The sequence below is a fragment of the Dipodomys merriami genome, unplaced genomic scaffold, assembly GCF_024711535.1.
Source record: "Dipodomys merriami isolate MVZ:Mamm:240054 unplaced genomic scaffold, mDipMer1.0.p SCAF_2, whole genome shotgun sequence".
NCBI lineage: Eukaryota > Metazoa > Chordata > Mammalia > Rodentia > Heteromyidae > Dipodomys > Dipodomys merriami.
In genome coordinates, this window is record NW_027203381.1 from 77980915 (window position 1) to 78003593 (window position 22679).

The 22679-nt window shown below is 37.0% G+C and overlaps 1 protein-coding gene across 2 annotated transcripts in view; it reads right to left on the reverse strand.

The window, feature by feature from the left end:
• Positions 1 to 3943: 3943 nt before the first annotated feature.
• Positions 3944 to 22679, reverse strand: part of Gap43 (growth associated protein 43) — a 113312-nt gene continuing 94576 nt past the window's right edge. For both annotated transcript variants that reach the window (XM_070030170.1, XM_070030171.1), the window contains exon 3: positions 3944 to 4644. In XM_070030170.1, the coding sequence (XP_069886271.1) occupies positions 4556 to 4644 (89 nt within the window). In that variant the 3' untranslated portion in view covers positions 3944 to 4555. The remainder of the gene's footprint in view (positions 4645 to 22679) is intronic.

The following is a 22679-nucleotide window of genomic DNA, read 5'->3' on the forward strand; positions in this document are numbered from 1 at the left end:
GGATTGGTCACAGAAGTAAGCACAACTTTCATCCCCATATAGAAGCCATGACAGCAGGTTCTTTCAGTAATTTAATGTTATGTAAAGAAAGGAAACATCAGACTGTTTTCTACATTCCTGACCTAAGCCACTGGGTAGAATGGTAAAAATTATTGGAAGATCGGCAAAGTGTGGATAGAATCAAGGGGATAAAGAGTTTTAGTTTAGAAATCCTTCTATTTTTAGATAGACTCAGATTGTATTATATCATGAACATTTTGGATCCAATAATGCAGCTTGGACCACAAAAAGTCATATTTGATAGAAAAGGCCAGGGTTTTGCTACCAATGAGATATATTATCTCTGGTACCCAGAGTATGATCTTATTACTACCTAGATCACCTATTTATACCGGAGGCTTCTGTACTTGTTTTTATTTTTCCAAGTAATGTAGATATAGATATTTTAATGTGAACAATTTACGTATTGAATTATATTAATTTCGGAACTATGTTTCTAAGTGTTGAATGGTCCATGCTTTTCTTTTCTTTTTGTCAGTGTGGGGCTTGAACTCTGGGCTTGGGCACTGTCTGTGTACTCTTCATCTCAAGGTGAGCACTCTACCACTTGAGCCACAGCACCACTTCCAATTTTCTAGTGGTTTTTATTGGAGATAAGAGCCTCACAGACTTTCCTGCCCTGGCTGGCTTTGAACCGTGATCCTCAGATCTCATCCTCCTGAGTAGCTAAGATTACAGGCATGAGCCACTGGCACCTGGCCTGGTCCAGACTTTTCAATATTACCCTTACTTTGTGTGTGTTGTGTATGTTTGAGTGACACTTTTTGTATGAAAGGGAAAATTGTAATTATCTTGACATTTTAAAATTTCTCATGAGCCTATTCAGATCTTTCCCATCTTTAAAGTTATATTAATAAATCAAGGGTTTATAAATCAAATAAAAACAATTCCCATAAGTAAAAATAAAATTCCAACTCTGACCCAAGATTAAAAACAAAAAACCACCACACAGTGTCTATTGATACACATTTTGAAAATCCAGTGCTATGGCTTTAAGCATGAATGTGGACAGAGTGGTAGACATTTAGAATTATGTTTGAAAAATATTAAATGGTTCCAATTCATAGCAACATTTCTTTAAGGTATAGACTTTGGAGAGAAATCAAAGCATTATCTTACTGTGGGGGAGGGAAGCATTAAAGGAGAATTCTTAAAGCAAAAAAGGCCAAGTGCTGGTGGCTTGCGCCTGTAATCCTAACTACTCAGGAGGTTGAGATCTGAGGATCTTGGTTCAAAGCCAACCCAGGCAGGAAAGTCTGTGAGACTCTTATCTCCAATAAAGCACCAGAAAACTGGAAGTGGTACTGTGGCTCAAGTGGTAGAGTGCTAGCCTTGAGATGAAGAGCTGAGAGACAGCGCCCAGGCCCAGAGTTCAAGCCCCATGACTGACAAAAAAAAAAAAAAAAACAGCAAAAAGATACTTGTCGGCCATACTATGTGAGTTGGTTCCAATTCATAATAACCTTGTCTGGCACCTTGTTCCACCTATCAGAGTCATTCAGATCAACTGAGCCAAGGGTATGTATTCCCAAACTCCTTCAGGGAAATCATACCAACTCAGAATGAACTAAAAGTTATGTTGCTTTGTTTTGTTTTGCTTTTTGAATTAGTATACATTTGAAGTCTGAAGGGATTTCACTGTGGTATTTTCATACATGCACACAGTGCAGCTGGAACAAATTCATCCCCCTTCACCATATTTACATTGCTTTTCTCCTTCTTTCCTACGAAGTCAGAATCTGTTTTTGTTGTTGTTTGGGAGGAGGTTGGTACTGGTTCTGTGGCTTGAACTCAGAGCCTGGGCACTGTCTCTGAGATTTTTTTTCCCTCAAGGCTGGTTCCCTAACACTAGAGCCACAGCTCTATTTCTGGCTTTCTTTGTGGCTAATTATAGATAAAAGTCTCACAGACTTCCCTGCCTGGGCTGGCTTCCAACTACAAGCTTCAAATCTCAGCCTCTTGAGTAGCAAGGATTATTACAGTCATAAGCCACCAGCACCTGACAAAATCAGATTCTTAAGTTTCTGAAATGTATGATATTGGTGCTTTCTGATCTCTCTGAAATTCACTTCTCAATAAAAATTTTATTTAGTGTCATTGACCAAAAAAGACTCTCAGCTCCTTGATTCAGGTAGGAATCATTTTATGACATCAGTTTTCTTTGAAGCATTATGCAAGCACAGAGGTACCAAGGTATAGATTCTACCTACAAACATGATATTTTTCATGATCTCTATCAGTTTGATGACTTCATCTTTAATTCTGTTTTCCTTTCCAAACTTAGAAAAGCTATACACAAGTAAGTACGGAAATCTGAAGAGAGTCAGCTAACCAGGCTGAGTAAGGCCCTTGCAGAATATGACTGCTTTTGAATTTGCCTCAAGATTAATTTAGCAAATTTAAGAAGGAAAGCAAGTATAGATTTCTTGAAGACTTAGAACCATTGTTTTGTTTCTCATAGGAACTCTCAATTCTAACAGAAGTTACTTGAAAAACTGAAGCTGGAAGGAAATTTGAAGATGACTAACAATGGAAGTACCAAGGTACTTTTTCTTTATAGACTACCACCATCAGCAGGTGCAATGGTTATAACTAATCAACTGTCTGACACCTGCCTTTGTGAGGATTACAATCCCAACAGAAGTTCATAAGCTGAAGAAGATAAATGGCTCAACATTTGTGTTAAAATAAATCAACTAAACAAAAGCTTTGGAGTCTTGAAGAGATATGGACAGCTCTGTAATAGTTAACCCAGTAAAACCTGGAATAAGTATCCACTGAATAAACCAAACTTCTCCTAAATCATGAAATTATTGGAGGTTATTTTAGTAAAAGCAAGTCTTAATGTCTATAGTGACCTGAACTTTGTATACACCTGCTTCAAGGTAGGGCATTTGGAAGCCTAGTGGCTTAAGCTTGTGATTCTAGTTATTTTGCATGATATTAGGAAGATTGCAGTTCATAATCAGTCTTGGCAAAAAGTTTGTGAGACTCCACCAAAACCAATAAAAGCTGCATATGGTAGTTCATACCTGTCATCCTAGCTACATGGGAAGCAAGATTTACCCTGACATAAATGGAAAACGCTATACAAAAATTATCTGAAGCAGCTGGGCACTGGTGGCCACACCTGTAAACCTAGCCACTCAGGAGGCTGAAATCTGAGGATTACAATTTGAAGCCAGGAAAGCCTGTGAGCCTCTGATCTCCAAATAACCACTAGAAAACCAAAAGTGGTGCTCTGGCTCAAAGTGGTAGAGTGCTAGCCTGAGCAAAACAGCTCAGGGACAGCACCCAGACCTTGCGTTAAAGCCCCACAACCAACCAAAGCAAAATCTAAAGCAAAAAGAGCTTGGGGAATGGCTCAAGTCATAGAGTACCTGTTTAGCAAGCCCAAGGCCCTGAATTCCAACCCTATTTGGATACAGGCCCTTAGGACAGGGGCTTAATCCCATATGACTACTATCCTTAGAGCAAGGGAGAATATGAACACAAAGGGGAAAATATGAAGAGACAGACAGAGAATTCAGCCACCTGCAAGCCACAGAAAGGCCTGCAACTTATCATTTTAATTTTTACCATTTTCTTAAGTTCTTCAGAAGGAATCAACACTAGTACTTTCAGACTTTTAGCTTCCCTTACTATGCAATAATAACTATCTATTGTTTACACCACCCATTTCATGGTACTTTGTATAGTAGCAAGCCATTCCAATGCCAGCTATCCTCTTGAAGACCAGAGCTGTTAGTCCTGACTAGTCCATATTTTGGTTATCAGGGTTGTTGGTGACAAGCTGAAAAGCCAGGCCAGAGATGAAACAGAAGATTTACTACATCAGCTCAACTAACAGGAGGGTAGAAAAACAAACACAGAGCCAGTGGAGTTTGCTTACTCTCATGATTTATTAATATTCAGATTGAAAAAGGAGCCTTAGAGCCGCAAGTTACGCTAATTGGCACATTTGCTTTATTTATTTATTTTTAAAACAAACTGGGTTTTTGCCTTTTTTTTCTTTTCCTTTTTGTTCATTCCATCACATTGAAAAGGAGGAAACAAAAATGGATTTTTAATTCACTCAATATTTTGGACTCCTCAGCTGAACGGAACATTGCACACACACTTGGAACAGAGAGAGATAGATAGGAAAGTGGACTCCCACAGGGCCACACGCACCAGATCAAAAAAAGAAAAAGAAAACCGGGATACAGTGCAAGAATTTCCCAAAACGATTGGATCATCATTACCAAAAACTCGCCATAACAACACCAAGAAACAAAATGTTTAAGCCACACTGTTTGACTTGGGATCTTTCCTGCTTTTTTTTTTTTTTAAATGTTTGCCACACAGAGAGAAAAGAGGGCTCGTGGGGGAAGAGGACAGACTCACAGACGTGAGCAGGACAGGAAGGGGAACTTTAGAGTGGAGTTAGAGAGGGTAGGAGAAACAGGTTTCAGGAGAGGGGTAGTTGGGGACGTGGAAAGCCATTTCTTAAAGTTCAGGCATGTTCTTGGTCAGCCTCACGTTCTTCTTCTTTACCCTCATCCTGCCGGGCACTTTCCTTAGGTTTGGTTTCATCTACAGCTTCTGAGAAGAAAACAAGACAAGGGAGAAAGAAGGAGAGTTAGTATTTAGTCTCATCAATATGAAAATATAATGCATTTGTTCTTTTCACAGCTTTCAGGTAAGAGTAATCCATTAATACAATTCATGTTTTTATCAACACAATAAATCAATATAATTTCACAGCTTTAAGACAAAAAGGATACCATTAATATCATTTCCAAGTTCAGAAGAGTTTTCCTCAAGGAAAAGCTACAAATGGACAATCTCAGGAACAAAGCATGAGGTTAGGAGCAAGTTGGCCACTCAACAGCAATGACTGAGTTCTTTAGCCACTCATTCACAGTGAAGTATCATTATATAGAATAATGTATGCATCACATAAAGAATCAGGTAAATGAGGTTGATAGGTGATAGAAACACCAATTTTATAAACAGACCCTTCTAAGAATATCTACTATGTTAACTTTTTCTGCAAACTTCCTCATGTTGGAAATACAACAGCAATACTCACAAGACAATATGTTGGAAGTTAACTTTACAACCTGGGTGGGGGTGGAAATAGGAGAAAAATGAGAGAGGGGGTAACAATATTCTACAAGAAATGGACTCATTACCTACATGACTATAACCCCTCTATATATCATAGTGAAAATAAATAAAATAAAATTTAAAAAAAAAGAAAATACTTGTATCTTTTAAAATAAAACTTTTGCTATTGTCTTTTCTTCTCTTAATGTCTACCAGCTGCTAGGATTTTTTTTTAGAAAGATAAACTGCAGTCAATGGGATTTTATTAGGCTAATACTTTTTATTCAATTTAAAGGTAATGGATAGGCTGTGAAATCACTGGAGCAAAGAAATATAACTGTGTTAAGGAGATTAAACTGGCAATACTGAATAAAATGTATTTGGTGTTGGGAGGCAACGTTGAGATTAGAGAAATAGAGCCTATTTAGAAGACCAGTAGAAGTCATAAAAAAGTATGTGCTTTTCAAATCACTCCAATATATTTATATTCAAATTAAAGATCCAGAATCACAACAAACCAAAGAAAGATTGGATAAATAGGATTGCATCAAACTGAAATGTTTTTGCATGGTAAAGGACATAGATAGCAAGATGAATTTGAAAGTGCACAGAATGGGAGAATATTTTTACTAGCTATATATCAGGCAAGGGCCCCAGATCTAAAATATACTTAGAGCTGAATAAAAACTAAACCACCCAAAATAAATCCTCAAAGAAAAACAACTCAATTAATAAATGAGATAAAGATTTAAAGAAAGACTTCTCAGAAGAAGTAAGAATGGCCAATATCTCTGGTTATAAAAAGAAATGCAAATCAAAACAATATTGAGATTCTACTTCACTCTAGTTAGAATAGCCAGTATCAAGAAAACTAACAATAACAGATGTTGGTAGGGATATGGCCAAAAGGGAACTCTACTAACTGTTGGTGAGAATATAAACTTGTTCAACAACTCTGGAAAGTAGTATGGAGGTTCTTCAAAAAAAATAAACATAGAGCTTCTCTATGACCCACCAATTCCATTTCTGGGCATTTATCCAATAGGCCACAAACAAGGCCACACTAAAGCTACCAGCACAACCATGTTCACTGCACCATTGTTTACCAGGGTCAAGATATGAAATCAATCAGATGCCCTTCAGAGGACTAATGGATCAAGAAATCATGGTACTTGTACAGAATGGAATTCTATGCTTCCATCAGAGAGAATGATATTGTACTATTTATAAGTAAATGGAAAGTTAAAAAAATATATAAAGTGAAGTAAGCCAGACCCAAAGAAATATAGGCTATATGCTTTCCCTCATTTATAGTAATTAGAATGTGCTTATAAATCTACAAGTAAACACAATGGTTGGTAAAAGACAAAAAAATTACACTTGGACATGATGAATTAAACAGGACTCTAAACATTCACACACTGATACCAAAGGAGGATATTCTCATGAGAGGATCACAAAGGCTCAAAAACTATAAGCATATGATCTTATAAAATGATATTTATCAAAATGAACTCCAAGAAATGGAAACAAGAAATTTTTTGTCATTTTGCTTTTTTTGGGGGGAGGTGTGTTTTTTCCTTTCTTTTCTACTTTGTTACTGTTTTTTTTTTTAATTTCTGGGCTTTTTATCTTATATGTAAGTTTATCTGTTTGTGGGAGGGTCAGAGGGAGTACAGAAATGGTGAGACCAAAGGTGAACAAATGCAGCAATGATCCTCACTGGATACCATGTTGCAAATCACTATACAGCTTGTCAGAGAGAATTAGGAGGGGAAAACTGGGAGAAAACAAGGGAAGAAGTGACACTGTTCAAAAAGAAAATGTACTCATTACCTGACTTATGTAACTGTAACCCCTCTGTACATCACCTTTACAATAAAAAAAAAATTAAAGGCATTGATTTTCAAGCTGGCAGTTGAAAATCAACTGCCCACTAACTGCCAATTAATTCTTGAAGAACAGTGCTCTAATTCAAGTTCTTAGATGAAAGGAACTCTCAGTTCTGATCATTATGCTGTGTACCTACCAACATTTCTTAGGGATTTTATATTTTTTAGTGTGCTAATGAACCATTTAATTTTCTGCCATAAGAAAGCTTCTAGATCTATTTCAGTGAGGACCTTCCTTGGCAACCTGCAGTTTCTAGACTGGTCTAAACCTTTGGATATCACAAGTTTTGCCCAAGGTAGTTTAAGATCCTTAGGAGCTACATGAAACAAAATTGTAATGCATTTTTCAAACTACAAAAGCAAGATAATATTGTTTTCAATGATGCAGAAGCATCTAGAGTAGAACACTTCACATTGTTTTTACTAAAATAAAAATTTGGAAAATAAAATGTATGATTTGAAGGAAATTAGGAAACTCAAGCAAAAAGAGGAAGGAGGTTGGGTAAGGTGAGAAATTTACAACTGTAAATTAAAAGGAAGGAAATTTGAAGGGGGGAATCAAAACAGCAAAAAACCATTTCAAAAATGTAAAACCAAAAAAAAAAAAAGAATAAAGTCAGTGGGGTTCAGTTAGTTAATTGCAAAAGGAAATGTCAATAATTTAGCTGAAACTCAATTCAGCAGAACATGTGCAATTAATTATGCATACATTTTATCTTGTATAAGACAGTAATTTTTTCATCTGATTATTTAACATTAAGCAAATTCATTTAGATGAAGGACTGACTAGTTAGCAAAAACAAATGTGTCTACTCTATGGGTTCAGAATAATTTTTACAGGCCACTAAGAATCTACATGGAAAGCAACAAAGGGCAGAAACAGTGTAAAGTTCCACTCTTTCACAGTCGGAAAGTGAGATCAGCTAAGAACATTTTTAAAGAAATCCTACATCTAAATGAGAGACATGTGTGTTTTAACTTATTATGTCAGCTCTGAGCTTACCTGCTGTAGCTAGATTCATTTGATGAGACACTAAATATGAGTTTAAGAAAGGATTTTATCTATAAACAGGAATGAAAACAGGAAAGAACTCCATATTGCCTTTTTTGTTTTTTAAGGTTGTGGCACTTTCACTTGGGTCCTGGGCACTGTCTTTTAAGCTCTTTTGCTCAAGGCTAGCACCCTACTGTGAGCCACAGTGCCACTTCTGATTTTCTGGTGGTAAGAGATAAGAATCTAATAGACTTTCCTGCCTAGCCTGGCTTTGAACCATGATCTTCAGCTCTCAGCCTCTTGTGGAGCTAGGATTACAACTGTAAGACACCAGCACCCAACCAATATCACTTTCTTATTCCTTCTCCTCTGATGTCAACCTAGAAACAAGTCATTGTAGCAAACAAATCATATTGATTATATAGCTGCATAATTAACCAGTTTTATTCAATAACTTGAAATAAACTATGATACTCCAGATATTATGTATCAATTACTTAGCTAAAGGTAATATTTAAAATATGATTTTTTATACTTGTAGCATTTCCTTTTGTCCTCACAGACACTTGAAACACTTTGTTTTGTAGATGTACATATTGAGGCACAAGAAGATTAAATAATTTCCCTCAACTCATGCACATTGATCCTCAATGGCAGCAAATTCCATTTTAGGATTGAACCATCTATCTGGGCAGCTGTTAGTGTAGATTGCTTTCCCTGCACCATATGAGAAGGATGGATGGACTCCAGGTACAAACAAGGGAAGGAGTCAACAGGTATATAGGCCTGGAATCTCTAAAGTCTGGAATTACTCTTGTTAAAAGCAGCTCAAAATGGTGGGAAGAATCCTGATGAGTCTTTTATAATAGCAAATCTCATCTTGGCACATTATGGCACTAATTACATAATTTGTAAATGCTAGCAGTGAGTTCGTATGATATATAATCTTCAGTACTTGTACAAAAAACTTTGATCCTCATGGTGAGTGTCAGAGATAGATGAATGGCTGAGGGCAGCTGGTCACTCCAATTACCATAGTCCAATTAGGGTAAATAACCATATTTCTCATCTAGAGACCCAACCTCCCTCCTGGTGACAGTTGCTACTTCAGAAACTGTAGAAGAAAAAGAAAACCAATGTGAGACTGATGTGTTATGCCAAATGACATGGAACAAGGAGTAAAAATAATGAGGTCCGGAGATGGCAAGGAAGCCCAACTCAGAGTTGCAGATATAAGAGCAGAAATCCAGAAAGCTAAAGAGCAGAACATTATTCTCCTTATTTAGCTCACCTCTGAACAGTAATTTACCCAGGCTACACATAGAAAAGCTAATCTTATCACTGTTATTTTGATAACTGTATCATTGCTGTTATCTGTTTTGTGACAAAAGAATGTTATGCTGAAAGTTAAATTCCTGAGATTGTGGTACTAGAGGTGTGGTCTCTAGGAAGTAGCTGGAGTAGGAGGGTGGACCAGCTCTGATTGGCACAGATGTCCTTAGACAAGAGACCAAGAGAAAGCCAGCTTGTTCCTTCTACCATGCTTCATGCAAGAGACAGCAGGTCTGCACCTCAAACCGAACTTCTTCCCTGACTTTAGACTTTCCAAACACCACAACTATGAGAAATAAATTTCTGCTGCCTAATGCCCCCTAATGCTGTATTTTGTGATAATTGCCAGGCTAAGATCCACTGTGTGTGCGTGTGTGTGTGTGTGTGTGTGTGTGTGTGTGTGTGTGTGTGTGAGTGTGCACGCACACGTATGTGCATGTGTGTGTATTGGGTGTATTGTGTGTACATGTTGTGTTTGTGTGTGTGTGTGTGTGTGTGTGTGTGTGTGTGCAGGTCTGGGGCTTGAATTCAGAGCCTAGGCACTATCCTTGAGCTTTTTTGCTCAAGGCTAGCATTCTACAACTTGAGCCACAGCTCTACTTCCAGTGTTTTTGGTTGGTTAATTGGTGATAAGAGTCTCATAGACTTTCTTGCCCAGGCTGGCTTTGAATCATGATCTTCAGATCTCAGCCTCCTGAGCAGCTAGGATTACAGGTGTGAGCCCCCAGCACCTGGCAAACTTGACTATTTTTAATGAATCTATGAAATTCATTTTATTTATGTGTTTGGTTTTTTTTTTTTGAGACAGGGTCTTATTACAGGATCCAAGCTGGCTTTGAACTGAAATGTTCCTGTTTCAGCCTCCCCAGGGCTGGAATTACAAGCTTGTGCCATCAGACCCAGAAACTGCATATATTTTGAACAAATGTTTAGTTTTCACATTTTGATCCAAAATTACTATTCTTAAGAAAGATCCTGATCACACTAAGATAAGGATATAATGAGAATATGAGTTATTTCTGTTCTCATTTGAAACCTTGTGATAGTAGTTTTAAAAGACAAGGGGATTCAGCGAGACAACATCACAGTGGTCTTTAAAAACTGTTTGTCCAAAGGGTGAAGCAGTGGTACTCACTGCACAAGATGTTGAAAATGAACTACACAACTTGTGGGAGAGAATGGGGGGAAAAACTATGAGAAAACAAAGAAAAGGGTGGCATTATCCAAAAAGAAAAATGTGCTCATTTCCTGATACATGAAATGGTAACTCCTCTCTACATCACTTTTATAATAACCATTTTTTTTTATAGAAGTGTATGCCAACCTGGCTCCCTGAACTTTTCTGAAATAGATTCTGGAAGTAGCTCTTGCTTGTGTGCATTCCATTCATTTCCTCGAAAGGGTGAGACTTAGCAAGAGTGTGCATTCTGTTGGTGAGCAAACACCAGCGACAGCAACTGCTTGTGCACTCAGCCAGGCAATCGGGCTGCAATGCTGCCGGAGAGATGGCGGCGCTCCCAGCTGTCATCGCCCACATGGAGTTCTAATGGCCCTGTTTCCTGGCTCTAGTCCAGGCCCCTCCACAGCCCTACATTACTGAAATTAGGTTGAGTGGATTTCCGAGTAAAACATTACCTCTTGGGACCTGCCCAGCAATCCCCAGCCTTGTCAACATTGATTAAATAGAAGCTGCTATCATCCTGGGGCCATGCCCACAATTACTCTACCAGACACCACTGAGCTGGGATGTGTGCTTCCTTTTCTTTTTTATTTCCATCTTTCTCGAATATTAAGCATCATCACTTCAAGATCTCAGAAAAAAGCAATAATAATAATAATAATAATAATAATAAAAGTTGGTTAGCTAAGACCAATATGGACCTTTTGTTACTTGCATGGTCCTTCTCTTGAGCTGAGTACCAACCGTCGATCTGGAATCCAGAACCATAGCTTTGGATGGTCACTGGGATCCATACTTTATTCGTGCCATCACTATTGTTTCATATTTAAATCTTATTCAAGATATTGAACATATATGAATATGTGTGTGTCAGGATACAGGTCCAAATAACACCTGTTTTTCCACCTTTTACTTTCTGCATATTAGAAAGAGATAGTAGTACTTCCTTTATAACTATGCCCTTCACATTTTTCAGTGAGTATCATAGAGAATGTAATCAAGAAGAAAACCTGTGGGCAGCAGAGTGGAGTCCAGAGACACCTCAAACACAGCATATACCATTCTTATTTCTCTCAGAAAGAACTTAGGACCAAGATAACCTATATTGCCGCTTGATTGCCATCAATTCATTTTATGAACTCAGACAAGTTAGTTTTCCTTTTTTTGCTTCAGTTCCTAATCTAGAAATAATATTGATAATGGTGCCTACCCCATTTTATTGCGAGCAAATTGCAAGTTGTAAAGTTATGGGAAAATTTTTTATAAAATTAAGTGCACAATGTAGTATGTTGAACTTTAATTTGACCAAATGATTTGAGAAATTCATTCAACTTTATTTCAGCCATCAGGTTGAACATTTTCATTCCAGGAAGGGAAAAGCAATTTCCTAAATGAAACAAACAAAAATTTCTTTCTCGGACACATGGTTAAGAGATTCTCTGCCAGAATGTTTCTGTAAAATCTCTGACTCTTAAAAATAAGGGGAAAATGATTTATTAATTAAACAATTACTCAGAAAATGAGATATGACTAGTTGCTAATTAAAGAAAGACATTTTTATAGGTGCTAAGATAGAATACAGGATTTCTAGTCTATAAAAGAAAGTCATTGTTCCTGTTTGAAAGGAGAAGAGATCTAAAGATTTTTACTAAAAAGAAAATATTGAGGGGAGAGATTGGGCTGAGAAGGATGAGGGAAAATGATGAAAAGATTGACATAGATCAAGATGTGTTGTACTTATAACCTGATTTGTTGAGTGGTAACTACTTTGTACAACTACTTAAAGATTTAAAAATATAATAATAATAATAATAAAAGAAAATACACAAAACACAATAAAAGCCACAGAAGGTATAATTTCAGTAGCCTTGAAAAAGTGTTAAAGATATTTATATGGTGTATAAAATCACCAGAAATTAGTATCCTGTCTTCTTCTTCCCTTAGAGTCATGTAATTTAAACTTACATATTTTCATAGTTGCTATTGACCATTTCTGGAATATGATAAAAATAAATCTATAAAATTAAATTGTGTTAACCATTTTCTTTTTGTGTATGTAGACATATATTGTACTACTTGTGGAACCCAGGGCCTCTCAAATATGCTAGGCCAGCATTCTGCCAACTCAGATACGTCCTTAGCCAGTTCACATTACTGTTCCCATGATCACAGTCAAGCATCACAGTCAAGTAGGCTTCTTTCCTCATTCCTTCTCCTAGATAAATTACAACTAGAGCTGATAGCTGAATCAAGTTCTAAGGAGATATTGCTTCTGTTAGTTCATGGGAGGAAAGGAAAAATGTAGAGTCAGCAAAAGGATAAACAATTCCCATATGATAGTGATATGGGAATTTGGGGAAATACCTCTCAAGGATGGAGTGTCACATTGTTTCACTGAGTGATGGTAAGAAACAACATAGCCTAGAGATCTGAGTTCTCCTCTTTGCTGTGTATATGTGTGTATGTATAAAATACACGTGTTAATATGTATGCATGCATATATATATATTTACACACATACATACTATTCCTACAAAATAATAAAATATGATTTTCAAATATATATATATATATATATATATATATATATATATATATATACAGTATTTTTAAGTTTGAGAGAAAGAACAATATCTGTTGGGCACTATGCATTCCACTCTTTGGCCCCAACTACACAATAAACAGAACTATTATTTCCTTTCACTTAAGGGTGCCATAAAACAAATTGCTTAGCTATGGATTGCAAGAGTTCAGAAACCTCTACTTAAAATTAATGTATAAATCAATTGCTGAGATATATATGTTCACTCTACTTAGCAAATACTGTAAATACTGAGAATTCCGTTTGGGCCCTCAGTTTGTTGTAAAGGAGAATAATAATAATATAGCAGGTTACTCAGTAACACTTTTTTTTTCTTCAGTAGCATTTTGTTGAATGAATACTAAAATTAATGGTCTCTGTGAGGGAGGGAGAGCTTATTCTCCAGCACTCACGCCAGAATAGATTGTTGGAGGTGTCTCAGTGGCACCTTTTTCTGGCCCCAGTGGCAGGAGTGGTTCCATTCTCCTGGATCCTTTCTCCTCGGGCTCCTCTCTCCTCTGGCATCTTGAGCCAGAGAACAAGACAGGTCTCTACCAAGGGGTCAGGTACCTGGAAATGGAAGTGCCATCCTAAGGAAGGGAGAACCTTGCCTTTTTCGCTCTTCCAGAATCATGGAGCCTGTTTAGCAAGAGTCACACGTGGGCAGCTCTGTCTCACATCCTTTTGTGTGTGTCACCTTCGTGTTGAAAAGGTTAATTAATGTCTGTTCATCACCTTGAACATGAAAAAGAATTTTGTGGTTTGATTTATTGCCGTGTATTCTTTGAAATAGGCCTTCAGGCAAAATCATCAAATTGTATAGTCCATTTATGTTTCTGTTTCAGAACGCAATCCATTTGCCAATGTTTAATTCTGGAAGGTCAGGGTCAAGTCTACATATTTCAATACAATGAACATTTAGAAACCATGCTTACAATGAGCACTTTGGTAATTTCAAATCTGTACTCAGCCCATTTTGCTTCATTAGATTCCAGATGAGAATCCTAGCTAAGAGGAAAATCTTATCTGTGTCTCCAACTTTACAAATTCAATGATCAAGGAGGACAGGCACAAAATAGTCATGGATATTCATGGCCATGGATAAAATTGCAGGTGGGATCTATGGGGAACTTAACATCATAGATTTTTGCCTAGAGGTTTGAAAAAATTATGAAGAATTGTTACAGGAAAAAACAAATAAAAGGAATCAGGGTGTCTAGAGTGCCTCTCCATGCTTTAGTTGTTATTTAGCTAAGATCCTGTATAGGTGGAATTACAGGCAGACACTGCCAGGTCTTTTTTTTTTTTCTTTGCCAGTCCTGGGGCCTGAACTCAGGGTTTTGGCACTGTCCCTGAGCTTCTTTTGCTCAAGGCTACCACTCTACCATTTGAGCACCACTTCCAGCTTTTTCTGTTTGTGGTACTGAGGAATCAGACCCAGGCTTCCTGCATGTAGGCAAGCACTCTACCATAAGCCACATTCCCAGCCCCTAACTTATTTTTTGAGAGGGCTTCACACTAACTTTTTGCCTAAGCTGACTCTGGACCATCTGATCTCCGCTTCCCATGTAACTTGGCTTACAGCCAATTAAAAATTAGTCTTATATATGCCTTCAAGAATTAACTTCAACACAAAGACTCCTTTTTACACTGATAGATTTTCTATGTTTATTAAATGTAAATAATGTACATCAAGATATTTAATGAGTAAAAAATAACTATTTCAGATTTTATAAGTGTTTACCAAAACAAAAAGGTATTTATATAATCAATTATTGAGAGGAAGAGGAGGGAGAGGGGCGAGGATGCAGCCATAAAATTCAATGATAAAATTGAGGGGAGTGGGATGAGAGGAAGAGGCCTAGGTCAAATGATGTTTCCAACCTTCAAGCTTACCCTAGGAATAAATAATCACTGCACTCTCTTCCTATGGGAATTCTCTATCTTGAATTATATACTAATTTATGGTATCCTTTCTACTCTTCTTTAGTTGACCATGAACTCAAAAGTAAAGGATGCATTTGCTAGAATTTAAATTCCACAGAGGCAGAGATTTTTAAATTATGCTCATTGATGAATTCTAAGTATCTAAGTCATACCTTAAAAAATAAATATGCGTAGAATATATATAATATTTATTTTTATAAAAATAGTGAAAATGGGAAAACCCTAAGAATGCCTTTGATATATGAATTAAACCTTAATATATTTAAGAATATAGACTTGTCATGCTACTATAATAAAAGGAAATAGCAAATATTATGAATTTTAATATATTTGGTGAGAAAAATGAACTCCAGTTTTATTTTGGTTTATGGCTGTGGGAAGCATGATCCCATCAACCTTCATTTCCTCATTTCATTGTTGATGGCCTTTTCTTATTATTTTAATTTTATAATTGATAACTTTTACTAAATTATTTGGACATAAAAGAAGGTAAAAGTACATAATATACTTAATCATAGGTGGGTTTAGAGGACATTAAATAGTAGTGAAATGAAGTGATCAAGAGCAATTTGTTGGCATTTGAATTCTCTCTGATACTTAGCAAGGCTTCAGTTACTTAATTTCTAATTCCCTCATTTTCCTTATCTATTATTGGTAGTAATAGTTAGTGCCCACCTCCTGGGATTGTTATAAGAACTGAATGTTGATTTAAATCTAGAAAGGCGTGGTAGGACACATCTGTAATCCCAGCACTTTGGAGGCTGAGGCAGAATGATTGAGTTGGAGGCCAGCCTGGAATACAAAATAAGGCTCTTTCTCAGAAATTCAAAAAGAATAATAAGAAAGAGAATCTAACAATAAGTGGCATGTTTAAGCAAATTCCCAGGTTTTGATTTTCATCATTAGTTTCTATAAGGGACTGACTTTGGCTTAGTGTTTACAACATGCTCATTATTATACTAAAGAATTACACAGTGTAAGCCTTCCTGCTTTTCCAATTCTTTTAAAGTAGGAGTAATAATAGCTACCTCATAAATGTGTGGCTAATGAAAGAAATGAAATTTAAATCAAGTAAAGGACCCCCTGAATCTAACACAACAGCTTATGGGGATACCTAATATATGAGTTTTCATCTTCCTTTTCCCCCTAATTCATGCTCATTTAATCTTAGCAGACAAAAGAAAGAAACTTTCTTCAAGTATCCTGACAAATGAAAAGAAATGTCCATGACAAAGAAGTTTTTGCTTATACAGTTAAAAAAAAAAAAAAAGGCAAGAAAAGGAAAGGAAAGGAAAGGGAAAAAGCAATTGTTCTTTGAAAAAGGCTTTGAAGTCAGGGGCCAAAGTCCAGAAATGATTTTAAAGGGCAAAGTGAACCACTGACCAACTTGAAGGGCAGCAAAGAAGAAAAGTCAGGCTTATTGTGGTTTGAGAATACAGGCTTTTGGAATAGGAATGTAAGAAAAGCAGACATCTCTGCTCTTGCCTCTACTTTAAACACAGAACAATCTTTATTTCACACCTAAACAATAGCAGCCTATGATTTCAAGAGAAAATGTCTTTATCTTTGGGCTTTGCTCCATTTGTTAAAAAAGAAAAAAGAAAGTAAAGAAAAGAAAAACATTTAAAAATGTATGCTTACCATACTAAGGGGTCAAGAGCCAAGTGAACTGGCTGCTTCCAGCTGGGTAGTGAATCTTGCTCCCCATAGTTGGTATGCAAGGAACACCCATTCTCCAGGCTTAGGAGAAAAATTTATTTTCTCTAAGAGGAAAATTTATTTTATTTGACCATAATTTCAGAATTCTAGACTTGAAAAAGACATAAGATCATTTGTCTTTGAAGCTTAAGAAAATACCATATGCAGTGAGGTTTTCCAACTTTTTTCTTTTTCTTTTTTAATTTCCAAAATGGTGTGCAGATATCCAGGAATAGCATATGTTGACTGCTACTTGCACACAGCACTCCCCTGTTTGCGGACATTATCAAGTAAGGAATCTCTCTCTACTTCATCCCCCAAAAGCATTTTCTGTAATTACTCCTCATGCATTTTGGAGGAAGTATCAAGTCTATTAGGCATCATGTATTTGATATAAGCTTGATCATGTATGTTGGTCATTAGTCACAGAAAGGGACTTGTCCCAAATCACATAGCAAATGAATTCAAGAATCCTCCCATAAGAACATGGTTCCTTCCCGTCTTTGGGGACAAGTGGATCATAACATTTATTACAACGTGCACACTCCCAGACACACACTCTCAGCAGTCCTACTCCACTGGCCTTTCCCCTTTTCCTTCCCTCCACTCATATTTTTGCATGTGAAATACAGGTCATTCAATATCATTTTGCTTTAATGGCTACAAAAAGTAATTTTAGATACTCTTTAGGCTTTGCAAAGTCAGGACAGTCAACAAGGATTTTTGTTTTATCTAACCTCAACGTAGTATGTACAGATTATGGGAAATAATGCTAAAAAGCCAACTGTGAAGGTTTAACTCAGTTTTGAAGTTAATTTAGAAAGTATTACAAGAAGTCCTATAGAAGGCATTTGTATTTTAGGCTTGCACATGGGTAAATAGATGCAAATTCCATCTCTAACTGGATGATCCATTTTACACTCATCGTGTGTCTTGGCTTCCCGGGGCCTGTCAAATTATACTGCTGACTTTGAGTAAAAAAATATAATAATAATTGCTTGAAGAATCAATAGCACTCACTGAAACACAATCAGAACTATATTGGAAAAGTAATACTAGTATTTTTTACTGATTTTTCTCTTTTTAATCAAGACCTCCAGGCTTCTTACATTTAGTAGCAAAGAATGTTAATTTGATTATTTGGGGGCATTGGAACCATAATATGGGAAAGACTAAAGATTCATGGCAAGTCTGTATCTCCGCTGCAGTAGAACTACAGATTCATTATATACAAATGCTTTTTGAAAACCGTCTTATCTTCATTTTCACTAACCAAGATTTTTCTCCAAAGAAAGCATTTTCCAAGACACACCTAAATCTAGAAACTACTTTCTATCCACTCCTTGCTATCAACTCTCTATTCCTTTCAAAGAAATCAGAACATATACAGGAATCTTGGTGCAAATAGGGGCCACATAGAACTTCCTGCACCCACCATTCTAATGCAGGAATCCCCTGCGATGCCCTCAGCAAATAGACAGTGCCCTCAAAAGGCTGTTCTAGCTTGAACTGAATTATTCCTAAAATCTCATGTATATCCTCTGCACCTTATAAATCTCTGACTTCTGGAAAAATGTAAGACACATATGTCAATATATTCTTATATAGCACAGCCTTTAAAAAATAGAGAGAGAGCTTCTTTCCTCATGGAGTTGAAAAATGTTTTCTTTTCCTTTTCAACTAAGAAACTTCATGAAAAAAAGAAACCATTAATTTTACCATCTTTCTCTCTCCTCTCCTCTTACTTCTTTATGTGCTGACTTTAAACCATAACTTTTTTTCTAATTATGTTCTTCTTATAGTCACCAAAGCAAAATTTGAAACAAAATATCACGGATTCTTTTCCCATCTACTATTGTTCTCAACCTTCCATTGACTGCTTGTTTGCGTATTGAGTATTGATCTTTATCTGAGTACTCTGCTCCAGAAAACAGTGAATAATAAATTCACCCTTTTTTTAATTCTTTTTTTTTTAATTCTGAAAATACCATACAGAGAGGTTACAACTACATAAGCAAGGTAATGAGTACATTTCTTACCAAGCATTGTTGCCTCCTCCTTTGTTTCCCCTTGCCATCCCTTGCCATCCCCCCCATCCCTCCCCTTGCCCTCTCCTTCCCCCACACCAAAGTTGTAAAATTCGTTTTTCAATGTAAAGTCTTGTACATCTCACTGTTGCTTTTGAAGTTCGGAGGAAGATGGCGGAAGAGAAGCTGGAAGCTAAACAAGCTCTCGCATAGAAAGAAGTTTTAGTGTTCCAGTGAACAGTCTTAGGCTAGAGAATCACTCTAAATTTGCCATCATCCTTTTTTTTTCTTTTTTTCTTTTTTTGGTCAGTCATGGGGCTTGCACTCTGGGCCTGGGCACTGTCCCTCAGCTCTTCAGCTCAGGACAAGCGCTCTACCACTTGAGCCACAGCGCCATTTCCAGTTTTCTGGTGGGTAATTGGAGATAAGAGTCTCACAGACTTTCTTGCCCGGGCTGGCTTTGAACTGAAATCCTCAGATCTCAGCCTCCTGAGTAGCTAGGATTACAAGTGTGAGACAGTAGCACCCAGCTCATTTCTTTTGCTTTTTGAAATCCCCATATCCTTCTGTACTTCATGAAGCAGCTTACCACAAAAAACAATCTTCACATAATTTTCTGTCTTCTCTTTCTTGAGACTGCCTTAAGACACAGAAGTAAAAACCTAATTTACCTGTAACAAGGCCAAACATTGACCTTTATATTTTTAGCCTGAACTTTTTGACAAAACTACATGCTGAGCCTTCAAGTTCTCATTCTCTATCTCCAGCATGTTTCGCTGAGATGAGCATTGTTTGTCCCTTAGAAATGTACTACACAAACACACACACACACACACACACACACACACACACACACACACACACACACACACACACACACACACACACACACACACAAATCTTGTTTTCTTAACTAGACTTATCCTGATTCCAAAACAAGCACAGGTATAAATCATCCCACAAGTAACTTGTCTTCTCCCCCTAGGTATACCTTCTAGAAAACTACTTTTCCAAGTGCAATAATGTTGGGCCCTGCAGTTTCTATTACTATCTCCTTAACTGAGAGCCTATTATGACTTTGATTTCTTCTTAAAATAGTCTTCTGTCTTAACTTCAGTGAAGACTATGGTATTTGTCTTGTTTCTAGATTTTTTTTTGTTCATTCTGAAATTAGTTTTCTTCTCCTGTCCCCTCAAATGACCATAGAGATTCAATTCTAGGTTATCAACAACTGATTCTAAGTACTTCAATCATGAGCCCTACTCAGATAACCACTAAATTTTATTTTACTATTATAATATTCTTAAATCTTAAAGTCCTCTGTAACCATATTGCTTTCTTTACCAAAAGATGTTAACAACTCCCTGTATTATATCCATCAGGTTCCAGATTTCAATGACAAATATTTTTCTGCCCAGTTTCAAGCCTGTATTGTATATTCAATGTCACCTGACCACTACCAGTACAAACATAACCATATTTGCCTTCTCACTATCTCAGTGATCCAAGTTTAAAATCTCCTTTCTATATATTCATGTATGTCAGCTATTTTTTCTTTCAGAGACACACTTCCCTGAGTCCAAAAAAAATGGAAACAAAGTAAGAACTTAAATTGTCAGAGTTAAGTGAAAAACAACAAATTCAAAGTTAACAGAGAATTAACACATAATTATTGCTTGGGCTGGAGCCAGTAGTAGGTAATGAGACAAGGTGAAATTGGGTGAAAGTAACATGATATCTAAAGTACCTGGTTCAGGGGAATTGTCCAATAGCAGGTAAATTTCAGAGAGTAGGCAGCAAGCATGGAAGGCTGGTGAATCAGAGCCTCCAGAGAAGAAGCCAATACAGATAGATGATGATCATTTAGGAAAATCTATTATTAGGCAAACAATATGACTCTCTAATCACAAGTTTAAGGTGCACGTTTCCAGCTCTGAGACTATGGGTGAAAATAAGGATGGGCTTTAGATTCAGAGAAACCTGAATCTTAGAAAAAGAATAAGATGGGGAATTAGGTAACACAAACTCTGCAGAAGTTAATGGAACTATTCCCAAACAAGGGATCAGTTAAGTTGCTGCTGGGCCAGTAGTAAGAAAGATGAGTGCGGCTCTTTCAACGATCCTAGCTTAAGAATAAGAATGATATGGGTTCCAAAGACAGGTTTAGAATGCAACCTGATTGAGAATAGCATCATCATTGTGGCTTAGAGGGGTACATAAGAGGATATCATGCTAGCATTTCAGGGATTGGTGGAGAAGACACTAATATCTGAACCAGTACAGTCATTTCTTAACGTCTTTTCCTTTACAGAAGCTCCCAGATGGGCTTTCTTCAAAGCTTCATCTCTGTCTTGGAAAGCAATAGTAAAAATAGCCATCTAATGCTGAAACTAAAAATATATAGGCACTGCTGACTCTAAAAGAAGGGACACTATTTGCTTTGTGACTTCAATAAAACAACAAAATTTTTAAAAGATGATCTTGGCCATGTTTGAGGTCTGCTGACTTTCTTGTCCTGCTTTTGTTATTCTTACTGCTGTCCCAGGCCTCACAAGATTCATAAAGAAGTTCAAATTCATTCAGTGTCCTGATGTCTAAATACTAAAGTGGAAGAATAAAAATATAATAGACATAGGAGAAAACACGTGAACTTTGCTTTTTAAATTAAGTTTTTATGAAATCTTAGAATTCATGGCTATAACTTTGGGGATAAAGGTAACAAAACATTCGAATGTGGGAGGAAAAAAAAGAGATTTTTGTCAAAGATTGCCAGGGTAAAATATGAATTTGAACATGGTTACATGTTGTGACCATAGATAACATATACATTGAAGAACCATGTAACTTCTTAGCAGGGATTTAAACAGTTATTTACATATTTTGTTTGGTGGAAGCAGAATACTATTCATTTTTTGTTATTGTTGTTGTTGTTGTTTTTGTCGGTTGTGGGGCCTGAACTCTGGGCCTAGGCACTATCCCTCAGCTCTTCAGCTCTACCATTTGAGCCACAGCGCCACTTCTGGCTTTTTCTGCTTATGTGGTGCTGAAGAATCGAACCCAGGGCCTCATGCATGCAAGGCAAGCACTCTACTACTGAGCCACCTTCCCAGCCCAGAATACTATTCTTTTTTTTGGGGGGGGAGGGGGTCCAGTTGTGGGGCCTGAACTCTGAGCCTGGGTGCCGTCCCTCAGCTCTTCAGCTCAAGGCTAGTGCTCTACCACTTGAGCCACAGCGCCACTTCCGGCTTTTTCCTTTTTGCTTATGTGGCGTTGAGGAATCGAACTCAGGGCCTCATGCATGCAAGGCAAGCACTCTACCACTGAGCCACCTTTCCAGCCCAGAATACTATTCTTTATTGGAACACCCTGGGTAATTTTCTAATTAGGTATGTTCATAAATATCATCTAGGAAAAAAAAGATGAATGAAGCGATTATCATTATTTATATCAACCATGCTGTGGGAACATTGCCTATCTCATGAGTTGGACAAGGCTCATATTTAGTCTGTGTCTTGTTTTGTCATGATGTGTCACACAAAGTACTCTTGCATGGTGTTGGTATTCTGTAAGATGTTTCATGCTTATGGGAAACTCTAAAGCAAACACGGGAGCACCAGGCTAGGTTCTGACTGTTAAGGGCAATTTTTTCTCTTTCTTGGGGGAAATAAGGGAGAGGTATCACTTAAGGCCATTTCTTATATTGTCCTACATTCCACTTCATAGCTTTCCATCCAGTACTACCAAAGGCATGTAATTTTCCTGAGCATTATATAGAGAGAAATCACATTGATTGCCTGGAGACTGAAAAAAATTCTACGCCAACCCAGAGCTATCAGCCGAAAGAGCTTTATCCTGAAAATGCTTTGGCTGGCTTTTA